Source organism: Gopherus evgoodei, chromosome 13, assembly GCF_007399415.2.
Source record: "Gopherus evgoodei ecotype Sinaloan lineage chromosome 13, rGopEvg1_v1.p, whole genome shotgun sequence".
Lineage (NCBI taxonomy): Eukaryota > Metazoa > Chordata > Testudines > Testudinidae > Gopherus > Gopherus evgoodei.
In genome coordinates this window covers 6,615,360-6,627,698 of record NC_044334.1, presented here as the reverse complement: position 1 = coordinate 6,627,698, position 12,339 = coordinate 6,615,360, and the positions used below count along the sequence as shown (strand labels likewise).

Sequence of the window (12,339 nt, the reverse complement as noted above, 5' to 3'; positions counted from 1 at the left end):
TGCCTGCTCTTGTTCTCTTAACTTTACAACTGGGACGAGTCTCAAAATTGCAGTGGGTCCTGTTTGAGGATGAGCTTCAGTTTTGGAACCAAGGAGGAAAGAACGGAAACTGGGCAGTGCAGTCCTCTTTCCTCCTGGAGCTTCAGTAACAGAGACTTGATCATAGATACAGCATGGTAATGCTTCAAACTTAGTGTATATGGTTCCTTTCCTCAACCATTTCCAGAGTATTTTACAAATATTCCTTAATCCTCACAACATCGCTCTAAGGCAGGTCATGTACAAATTTGACAGATACGTAAACTGTAGCACAGAAAGATTGTGACCTGCTTAAAGCCCAGGGTGGATTGATTTGAGTCCAAGTGAGGGGGGCTCACTGATGCAACATCTTATTTTATTTATTGAAATGATTTTAATGGATTATAATAAATGTAGGCCTTATTTATTTCTGTCCTGTCAAAAGTGCACACGGAGGCAGATCCTAGAATAGAACTCAGTAACACTGTTTGGCCCCTTTAATAACCACTCGACCACACTCCCATCTGTTTAATGATAATGAGAACACCAAACCCTGTAGAATCAAATGTTCTGAATTATCTCCTTAACATACAACTTTTAGTAACATGTGAAACCATCAGAGAGGCCATCACACCCCTCATAAAAAGTTATGAATACTTGTTAAGGGGAAAAGTAATTAACGAACAGTTTAAACATTTCCATTGAGAAAGTAGTCAAAATCCAATTTGGGAAATAGAGGACAAGTTGCGCACACATGCATCTTTCACTATACCAGTGTTAATAAGGGTCAGGATAAATACCTAACTGGTTAATTGCTCTTCCGTAGCACTTTTCATCTGCCAATCCCAAAGTGCCTTACCAGGGTGGATAAGGAATGTGATTAAGGGGCAGAAATGTTTCTGTAGGTGCTATATTTGGTTTGGGGCAAACTCTGAGGCTGTTTAATTCAACTCCAGAAAGTCAACTTTGTGTTTGTCTTCGGTACAGATCAGCCATGCAATCACGCTCCAGAAGACTGTGGAATATATCTCTAAATTACAGCAGGAGAGAATGCAGTCACAAGAGGAAACAAGGCGCCTCCGGGAGGAGATCGAGGAGCTAAACGCTACCATCATGTGAGGTTTTGAGGGGAATTGTTATCTTTTTTCCATAATGACCAGAGCATGGGGAGCATTTCTTTGGGTAATAACATAGGGTGTCTGCATCTAATATTAGGTTAAATGGCAGCAGGGCATTGAAGAGGAGAAAAAAAATCAGTGGATCCCAATGAAAAAGCAAAGTCATAATAGGATGGGCATCAGTAGGCTTCTGTGCTGACCTTCAGTGGGCTCCGAGTATTGGTGTATACGGTGGTAACACCAAAAATGGCCCACTTTTGAGAAGTGGTCAAGGGGCATTGTGTTCAAAGCTGTATTGTACAGCTGTGTTCAGATCTGTGTTGATCAGAAATCATGTCCCTTAAAGTCATTTAGGTGCAACTGTCCTTTTGTATATAATCTTTCATTATTGGAAGAAATAACGTCCAGTGAATAGAGCACAGGATTGAGAGTCAGGGTGCAGGGATCTCTTCCTGGCTTTGCGACTGACTTCCCATGTGACCTTGGGCAAGTCATTTTAATAGCCAGGTGCCTCAGTTTCCCCACCTTTACAATGGAAGGTAACTATCATTACCTCATTTTAAAGCATTTTGTGGTCTGTAGTGCTTTTCAACCACAGACTTGTTAAGTGTTCTGTTATGTAATTAGGGTTTTGAGGAAAGCAATCCATTATATTTTAGGAGTTAATAAAATCTATTCAGTTGATTTTAAATTCTTTCTTTAATTTGGGCTGTGTTCTAAAATCATGGGAATTTGAAGAAAATATTAGTGTTTGTTTTTATTCCTTTCTAAGTGGGCCCTGAAAATTACATTGTTAGATGTTTTACTTTGCTTTTAGCTCTATTATTTGTAATAATAAACGCTGAGGAGCTTGAAAATTCTCTTTGCTAAATGCATGTGGACAAAACTGATAGGAAAACAGTGTTACACAATACACATTAATGAGTCATAAAATGAATGAGGTTTGTCCTCCTCATTTTAGTAGATAACCTCCTAATAGGCAGCATCAGTCCCATGGTACTGGTGTTTGGTGTTTATCCTGTATTAGTGTTTGGTTTGGAAGAGAAATAATCTCCTTTCTGGAAAGAGTTTTTGAGCTCTGGCCTTTTTCTTCAGTTCTTGTCAACAGCAGCTCCCTGCTACCGGGGTTTCCATAGCCCGACAAAGATTTGATCACATGCGGAGTATGTTTGATGAGTATGTGAGAAACAGGACCCTCCAGAACTGGAAGTTTTGGATTGTATCCTTTCACTGTGCTACCGTGCATTGAATTTATATCAAAAAAGCTCTAAATCGGTAGAGGCTTATGACCGGAGAATAGGACTGGGAGTCAGGAACACTGGGTTCTAATCCCAGCTCTGCCAATAACTGATGCTGTGACTTTTAGCCAGTCACTTAAGTAATTCTGTTCCTCCATTTTCTCATCTGTAAAATGCAAATAATATTTCCCTGCTTCACAGGGTATTGTGAGGCATAAATCCATTAATGTTTCTAAAGCTCTTCGAGAGTTTTGGAAGGAAGGTGCTGTAGGATTGTAAAGTATTATTACTATTCGTTATTATGGTTTAAAAACTATTAAAATTTAGTGAATACTGTCCCTGAGGTATAGCTCGTCTGTTCATTTTTTAGAAAGAACCACCATTAAGATAAGTGGCATGTAAATAATTGATTCCTTACTGATAACTACTGAGATTATTAAAATTTAATTTTAAAAAATCCCATGTGCTTTTCACCGTTATGTGGTTTTCTTTTTGCCCTTCACTCATACTGTACAGTGAACCAGACTGGTTTCTCTTCATGTTTCTCCTGCACTGACAGCTGTGTTGAGTTGCAGACACTTTAAGAGAAAACTAAGATATTATTTTTGTTCATATTCACCCAGTATTTAATGGAACCACAGTGTTGGGCCTGAACAACTGGACTTGGTCCCTTAGTCAGGTTGTGCAACACTTTTCGGAAAGGCTTTCATGTGCTCTGCAGCAAGTTTGACCTAACATCTGTGGGAAAAGCCCAAGGATTTGGCAGCACTCTGTAGTACCTCACACTGGAGTAGATTCAGAGAAAGTAGAAAAACAGTGACCTACAATTGATTTAACTGTGAAAATTATTGATCAGCTAAGGACAATATCCCTTGTATTGATTAATTGGATATTGTATTTTACACTCCTCCAAAATGTTCAACTCCTGCAGAATCTGGTTTTAAAAAGGCTTAAGAGAATTATAGAAGTTGTCAGGGAGGAAGCTGGGAGTTTTGGCAGCTCGGTAGGAGAAAATTGGAACTTTTGGCACTCAGGAAGATGTGAGAGGCAATTTGGGATAGTTGGATATTTCTCCTAAATGATCAGCAGTAAAATGGTGGTTGGGATCTAAATTGGCATCATGAGGTTTCAGAGTTAATGGCTCACTGAGATGAACTGGGCAGTTTATGCTTATTAGAGCTATTGTTTTAGGCAGTTTGCAGCAGGGACCTTGGAGGGAGTGAATAATACTCCCAGCAAACCACCTCTCATAGCAGGCTGTGCCTCCAAGTTCCTTTTTAGCAATTGGGTGTAATTCTCAGGACACACTGACATTTTCCAGAATACTGTCCAGTGAAAGCTTAGGAGGCTATCTGTGCCCATAGTCAGCAGTTGTGATGACTAATGAAACTTTTCACCAGGGTGAAATGACTGTAAAGCAGTGAAGGAGGTTCATAACATAAATCTGAAAATCCCGTAAGAGTTTCTGCTACGTAAAGGAGGGGGATGAGTAGGCTGATCTTGGGCTGGTAGAGATAGCTGAAGAATAGCCTGTTATGTTACCTTTCCATTCATTTTACACGGGGGTATAAGCACAGGCAGTCCCTTTAAATGTAACAGGAAATAATTAGATTGATCTTGGCCATTAGTATTGGAAGGTACCCAGGAACATATTACAATGTTGAGACTTGTTTGTGCCATATAGCCACGCTTTGATGGAATTGGAAATTTTTTTTTACTGTTATCAGAAGATCTAAAAATTGTGGTAGATTTTCAGGGCCACTGATCATAGAACTGGACTATCTTTAAAGTCCTGGATACGTTCCGTGGGTACATATTTCACAAGCTGGTTTGATTTTAAGTTTTGATTTAGTTGGGGGCAGGTTGTTTTTATTCTAGAATTATTCAAACAACATCATAACAAATTGCTTTGAAGATCAAGCTTAGTGAGAATTTCAACTGCGATATAGGAGACCCTGATTTGATATCTGCTCCCAGTCCCTGCTACATGGGGCAGCAGAGTGATGCAGCCTTCTGCTAGCAGGAGGGAATGATCAGATGTTGCTCAGTATCTTTCAGCCCATTACAGTTTGACAATCCTGTCCACTCCTCCCTTTCTATTAGGGTTGTAGCCATCACAGTGTCCATCCTTCAGGGTAGAGGAGTTAAGTGGGGGAATCCATAAAGCTTAGGAAACCAAAAAAAGTAGCTGCACGTCCATAGCTTGCTGCTGTTAGCACTGGTTGCCGAAGGATTCTGATACGCAGAGGTGTCCCCAAGAGGGATGTCCCATGGTTTCGTAGGCTGTGTCTAAGGCTAGCTGCATCTTTTTATAACAACAGTATAATAAAAAGGAGGGACACAAACTATTAGGACTAGAAACATTTTTCATTATTTCTTTTAAATGTTTCTTTCTATAATTTGCAACCCAGATTCTACAGCGTAATGCTAGTGCATGGGGACCAAGCATTGAAAGTGACTGTAAATAGATCAGTCTAATTTCACTGTTCATCCAGAATGAATTACTAAAGTAGACAAACAACATAACTGAAAAGCACTGACGTTCGATTTTATTTTATTTTAATACCCCAGGTAGAAATGTTTCTTTAAATGTTAGTGTCCGTTTCCTGGTTGAAGTCCATTTAAATGCCTTCTCTTTTCCACTTGCATTGGTTTTTTGTTTTTTGTTTTTTAATTAAGATGCACCGTGCTCCTCTTTTTTCCCCTTAACCTTCAATGATTTGCAGTTTAGTATTATCATTAAGCCATTGTTTGAGACCTTCAATAGAATGGTGTCTACGACCAGTTTAGAGGACCTGAACCAGACTGCAATGGCTTGGCTGGATGAGCATTGTTCACTCCGTGTTCTGAGGCCAAGTAAGTAGAGTTCTAACTGGTGGTAATTTAATACTATAATAAATTGTTACTGTACAGTTTCCTCTTGGAAATTCAGCATGGGATAGGGAAGGAAGGCATGATATAGGATGTGAGTTTTCAAACCTCTTGCATTGTTGCAATGGAAAATGAAGAACTGTTGTTGCCAGTGAAATTCATTTTGAGCATTTCTTGTGTGTTAGCACTGAGGAGAAAAAATAATTTAACTTTTTTATTTGTAGAGACCAGAAACTAAATATAGATTCAAGACACAACATTTTAATCCAGATTTCAAACACTCTTGAGATGGGTTAGGGATCAGGAAAGTGGTTTGTCTTGTTATGAAGATGTTTGAATCTGTGCTTAGCTTTCAAATGCCCGTGAAGTTTGGGGATGATTGAATCTGATGACTGTTTCTCAATCCACCTCCATTATGAAGCAGCAAGTTCATATCTGTTGTTAATACTGCAAAATATTACTATCTCTATTGGAACAAGTTGGGATTTTGTTGAATAGTGCAGTCAAAATACTAGATCTCCACTTTGTAAACATTGCACTTCAATGTCTTTGATGTTGCATTGTTGAGGCTCTGTGTGTACTGCAAAAATATCTGTGTATCTGTACATTGCCTAATAGAGCATTCATCCCTGCTGTAACTTCACTGTGTACTACGTGAATTTGTTTGCAGTCAGACTAATTGTTCTCCTTGTTTCTTTTCTGGCCCTTTATTCCAGTGGTGCTGAACACCCTTCGGCATCTCAGCATAACCACCTCGATCCTGTCAGATCCATCACACCTGCCAGAGCAAGCCACTGAGGCAGTTTGTAAGATCAACAAAACAGCTGGGGAAACCTAACAACCACAAATGATGAGTTGCCTAAACAAGACGTGAAGGAAGTCACAGCCTCACAGACTTGTCTCCTTACAGTTGGTGCACTTTAGAAAGGATTCTCTCTATCCTGTAGGACATTGTTCAGGGCATTTTGCCTCTGGTTCCTGAACATGTAGGGATTCAATGCAACATTGTCTAATGTTTGGCTTCCTCTTCAGTACCTGTTAGATTCAGTTAAGTGAGAATGCCAACCTCAGATACATAAGTAGGCTATAGTCCTGCATTCAGCAATAAAAAATCTCCATCAATGAAGCATAAGTAAATACACAGGGAACATCTTTGCATAAAATGACTTCAAGTACTAAACAAGGTGTAAATTCACTGCATCTAGGAACAATTTGTTAAAGGGAAATGCACATTTGATTTCATGTGCTTTTTCATTTTATTATCTGGTGTTCAATTTCTTTGTTGTTTTACTTGAACAGTAAAAGTTGATAAAAAGAACGATCAACATATTAATAACCAAAGGAGAAAAAAGTTAATCAAAGATACAAAATTGTGGTAAAATACTAGAATTAAAATCTCAGGTTGTGTATGTATCTTTATTCTAGTTCGGTATATTATTTGTATGTGACCATTTGGAGGGCATGCTTTATTTCCTAGCAAATAAAGTAGCAGATGTTTTCGTAGAACTTTTTTTCCTGATTTAGTCAGTACAAGTGAGTAGCAAGACAGTTTGGCAAGTTCAGGAGAACAGTTTATCTTTAATTTGTGTGAACTCTTGACTTGTAAATCTAGACGTGAATTTCCATACAGGTTTAAACTGTAAACTATTTTTTCTTACATGCTGCAGAGTTGAACTCTCCATCATAACGTGTGCACAGATGATGCTCTAATGTTTTAGGGACAGAAACTTGAGTTTGTTATGCTAGGAAATAGGCATTTATGTTGTCATAGAAATTAGATCAATCCACATGTGCTCATAAGCTATCCCTCACTCCTGTGTCTTCTTTGCCTATTTCCCCTGCTTCAGTGTCCTAGATCCTAAACTCGAAAGATTTAGCTCACGGTTGTCAGTCTTTAAGAGGCTTGCGTCCAACATAAACCTTAGACTGCAGCTTGTTTGATATCGGAAACATGACGTAATTCAGTGTGACTGTCACAGTAAGTGTCTGACGTAACTATAGATAGGCCTGAGCCTCACTATTCCATAGCATTGTGCTCATCACCATAGCACTAGCAACTTCTGGCCAAGAGTAGCTCATGTAGATTGTTCCTGTCCACATTAGGATTAATCTATGTAGGGTAGGTGTATGTATGTGCCATTGGCGAATTAGGAAGAGTATGGGCATAAACATGGAGACTCTTGACCCATGATTTGTAGGCCTTCTCTTGTAATGCCTTCTCCACAGCTCTTGTCATGGAGGGTCTGCAAAACTGACTTTCTTTGGTTCGAGCAAAGCTGGAGCAGAAAACGTATGCTTCGAGCCCTCCCAGCTTTGGGGTTTGTTCCTTGCCAGCGCCTTTGCGCAGCACCTTGCTCCCCAGTGTTGTTCTCCGCCTTACATGAGCTTGTCTGATACCACATATTAGTACGTGAAGATCTGTATAGTACTTATAAATTTGAGCTCTGCTGCATCTCTGTAATGAAGTCTACTGAAAACATGATCCTTTATAGCTAACTCCCTGGACCTTAAAGTAGAGGTGCTATGTAAAGCTCAAGTCTTCTGTTGAGGTTCTGATGCTGCACTCATCACTCTGATATCTGAGCTCCTGCTTTTCAGTGCACTGTGAAAAACTAAATGATTTGTTGCTTAGCTACTGGCATAAACCACCGAAGCGGGGAGCTGTACTGTGCACAGCTAGGGAAATGCCTAGCGCTGTCTGCTTTCACAGTGATGGTAACTCCAATAATGTGATTACACGTCTGAGCGGTTTTGTTTGTTTTGTGTTCCACTCCATGAATTAACGTTATCTGCAAAAGAAGTGTGCCTTCAGGCCATTGACTATATTTTGTATCTGGCTCAAAATTTGAGGTTTCAGGAGTTTACCAAACTCTCAGGTCAGTTTTCATGATAAAAAAAATTATTATTATTATTAAACTCAGCCAGGGCCGGCTCCAGGGTTTTTGCCGCCCCAAGCAGCAAAAAAAAAAGTCGCGATCAGCTCTACCACCGCCACTTCAGTCTTCGGTGGCAATTTGGCAGCTGATCCTTCACTCCGAGAGGGAGTGAGGGACTTGCCACCGAAGAGCCGGACGTGCCACCCTTCCCCTTGGCCATCCCAAGCACCTGCTTGCTGGGCTGGTGCCTGGAGTCGGCCCTGAACTCAGCACAACTTATTAATAACCCTGACAATTCCACAACTTTTTAGAGAGGAGTTCTTAGGAAACATGTTAACAATCTAGGTAAAGCCACCTAATCTCTTCCCTTGGTACCTTTTCTTCCAGTTTCAAAAACCAGCTGCATTGAGATGGGGAGCTCTAGTACCCTGACAGTATTTAGCTAGAGAGCAGACTGAAAATAATTTGATATTACACATTCTAAAGTATTTTCAGGGATTTTACATTAGGAAGCAACTCTTCACTTTCTCTACCGTATAACTTTCCATTTGGAGGGTCAAGCTTTCCAAAGCTACCTAGGAGACAAACTGCAGGATTTCCCTGTCCTGAGTTTTTGCACGTGCCGAACATCAGTTGTGGTGGAAATGGCATTTGTGCATGCAAATCAAGAGACATTTTGCTACCCATTTATATACCTAAACTTCACACACACCACGGAGATTTTTGCAGCTGTGGAAAAACTGCGGTCACAGCTGTAGAGCTAGCAGTCGAAGGCCCTTTGAAAGTGTAGGCCTAGATTTTATTGAAATAGTACATAGAGGTGGTTGTTAAGCAGTGAAGTGGCTTTTCTGCATGCATACTCAGGCCTAGATATGCAGTACAATCTATTAGTAAAATAAGCAATATTGTTTGGTATCCATATGAATTAATGGTGCTATATATATGTAAGATCTTTTCTATCGATGCCTGTATTCAGCCTTCATTTTATTAATGATCTTGAACTTCTGTCTAACAAAATCTTTGACATGGTGATTAGCTGGGTTCCCCCAACTTCCTCATTTACACATCTATCTTATTGATGTTCACATATATCTATATGCATATTTGCATGCTAAAATACGTATCTGGTGACGTTGTCTCTAGTCTGCATGATAGATATTGTGCCTGGTTCTTACCTCATCCCAGTGTAAATTGGGAGTCATTGCATTGAAGTCAATGTGAAGTGCGATGATCATCAAGCTTTCCCTCAACATGCAAGATGTACTAAGGGCCTGTTAGAAAGCGTATTGAAGTCAGTGGAAGTCTTTCTGCTGAGCTGCAGGAGCTTTGGCTCAGACCCTAAAGAGTTCAGCCCAAACTCTCATTGAAATCAACAGAAGGACTCGCATTGGCTGCATTGGTATCCTAAAGGAGCATGAAAGGATATTGTGACCGAGCTGCTTAAATTTATCAGGTTACCACTTTTTTTATCTAGAAGTCTGCTAAAAACCAGCAAATCTCACTGCATAGCCAAACAGATTACAATTGGACAGATAGGGTGTATCTAGTTAGTTGCAGGGGAAACAGACACAGAACAGTTCTGCTTGCTGCACAGAGATCGGCAGCACGTTATCTCTTTTTATTAAAAATTGCTGACTTTGGCAGGCAGGAAGGGGAAAAGTGTATGAGGGAGAAGAAAAAGTATACAGATTTTTCCTTCTGTCTGACATTTACCAGAAATCATCTGCTTTCCTAAATCTTTTGAGTTGAACAAATACTCATGACGCATGGAGACTTGAACAATAAGATCTTGCCCCTTAGTGGAGGTTATAATTCCAAGAACCCTTTGCCACCTAATTTCTGTAAATCTGAACTCTCATTTGTTTATTTCAGACTTCATGTTTTATCACATTCAGTCTAGTGACAGTGCTTATTGGGTGCACTGGAAACTAGACAGGGAGTTTACAGACCTTGGTTCAATTCCTGGCTCTGCCACTGTTTTGCTGTGGGCCTAGTCACTTACCTCTGCCTCAGTTTTCCCATCTGTAAAATAGAGATAATGATACTTCCTCTTTTGTAAAGCAGTTAGTATTTCTACAGAGCTTTTCTTTAGATCTCAACGTATTTTTATGAAGTTATGAAAAGAGATTGACCCAATTTATATGAATTGTAGTATAAATCTCTCTGCTATAAGCTTGAACTTCATATTCTATTTCTGCTCACCAGCTAAGGGGTGTAAATAACACATCTCTCAAAAAGAGGATTTCTGCCCAGAGCAGTCACACTCTCGCTCAAGTAATCAGTTCTAATTCAGTTCTGTGTGGCACCAAACAGATGCAGACTCTCAACCAGTCCCCACTATCTGTCTGCAGTTTACAGAGAATTTCAGGTGACACTTACCGTCTACCTCGCCTTCAGTGGCTTCATACTGTGGATTTGGTTGCCAAAGAATCTGTAGTGCTCAGATTCATTCTTAGCTTCCCTAAAAGCTGAACACAAGCTACGCTTTACTCAGACCCAAATTATTGGGGTCAGTACAAGAGTATCTGGGTGAAATAATGGCCTGTGATGTACTAAATCAGCATTTCTCAAACTGGGGGCCATGGGCCCCGCTGATCAACTCTCCCCCTCCCTTCTAGCGCCTTCTGCACATCAGGGGAGTGTTCCCCCACGTGCAGGAGGCTCTGGGAGGGAGCGGGAGGAGTGGGGTCAGGATGTGCTGGAGGAGGGGGCAGAAAGAGGCAGGGGTGGAGCTGGGGCAGGCAGGGGTGGGGCCTTGGAGGAAGGGGTGGAGTGGGGGCAGGGCTTGGGACTGAGCGGGGAGTTTGAGGGGCCTTGGATTTTTAAAGTTTGAGAACCACTGTACTACAGGCTCTAATGGTCAAACTAGATGATCTAATGGTCCATTCCGCTCTTAAACGCAATACATCTCTGCAACCCAACACATCAGCTACTGTAGTTCTCTTAGGGCCTTGTACTCCCTGCGAACAGCACAGCCATGGGCAGCAAAAACCAGAAACTGGTTGAGGGAGCAGGAGCACAGCAGAGATGGGGAAAAGGGATACTCTCGGCAGCATGATCCCCTCACAAAACTGTTGGGATTTCTTTATGGGAGATAATGCCGGCCTTATTGGCAGGCTCTGCCATGGCTTTCCTGTCCCCGAGAGAAATACCTCCTGAAAGGAGCCTTTCTGCATCAGCTGCTGGAAGGGAGCTGTGTGGACAAGCATAGATGTGCTGAGTCTTTGTGTGCCCATACCTGCACTCTGTGAGTGCCCCAGGCTCCTGGAGATTTTCTCACGGAGCTAAGGCAATGTCTGCACTGCAGGCACTACAGTGGCACAGCTACAGTGCTGTAGCCACACCACTGTAGTGTAGACATTTCCTACATTGAGGGAAGGGGGTTTTCCATCAGTGTAGCTAATCCACCTCTCTGAGAGCCAGTAGCTAAGTCAATGGAAGAATCTCCCGTCAACCTAACTACATCACACAGGGTGCAAAATTCTTCACAGCCCTGAGCAACGTGCCAAGATCAATCTAATTTGTAAGTGTAGACCAGGCCTTACTAGGGTACTACAGGTTTGGTGCGTCTCAGTTCAGCCATCCCCTCCTCCCAACAGGATGATCTGTTGAAAATCCTGAATATAGTGGAGCTTCCTGGGCCCTGTGTGGTTTTCTGACTAGGGGACAATGCGATTCTTAGAATCTGGGACTCTGAAAATTACTTGATTTTGGGAAATGTGCTCAAAAAATGTCCAGCAAAACCCCAGAGTCTCCAGGCAGCAGCTTTCTGCTAGATCTCTGTGCATCTGTAAGTGCTCGAAAAGGCAAAGACCAGTGAGATCACACTGCTAAGCAGTGTCTTGCCATCTTGAGTGAGTCCATGTAGTTTGCAGCCCCAGAGTTTGACATTCCAGTACACGTGTTTGGTTTTCAAACCAAAAGCCTCTGTGAGAAAAGGCACGGGTATGAGAATCTAATATTTGGTGCCAGTGGCATTTCTGGGTAGGAGCAGAAATGTTCAGCAGCATGAAGCTTTTGTAGTTCAGATTCCTGGGAAGCAGTTCCATCTTTTGTGTCCATTATTGGGATGGTTAATTATTGACCTGCTGGTGCCAGTTGAAAGCTACTTTGGGGGGAGGAAATGGACTATTCAGTATCAGGACAGTTTTGAATAATTTTTCTGGTGTTATCTACACTTAATTTCCAGTGCCCGCTACTACTTTTGATGATACACCA

The 12,339-nt window shown here is 41.3% G+C and overlaps 1 protein-coding gene across 1 annotated transcript in view; it reads left to right on the top strand.

Moving 5' to 3' along the window:
- MLXIP (MLX interacting protein) overlaps window positions 1-8,204 on the top strand; it is a 67,935-nt gene extending 59,731 nt beyond the window's left edge. The window contains exons 14-17 of the mRNA XM_030582744.1: window positions 1,006-1,133; window positions 2,232-2,355; window positions 5,101-5,230; window positions 5,962-8,204. Of these exons, the coding sequence (XP_030438604.1) occupies window positions 1,006-1,133; window positions 2,232-2,355; window positions 5,101-5,230; window positions 5,962-6,083 (504 nt within the window). The 3' untranslated portion in view covers window positions 6,084-8,204. The remainder of the gene's footprint in view (window positions 1-1,005; window positions 1,134-2,231; window positions 2,356-5,100; window positions 5,231-5,961) is intronic.
- The last annotated feature ends 4,135 nt before the right edge of the window (window positions 8,205-12,339 follow it).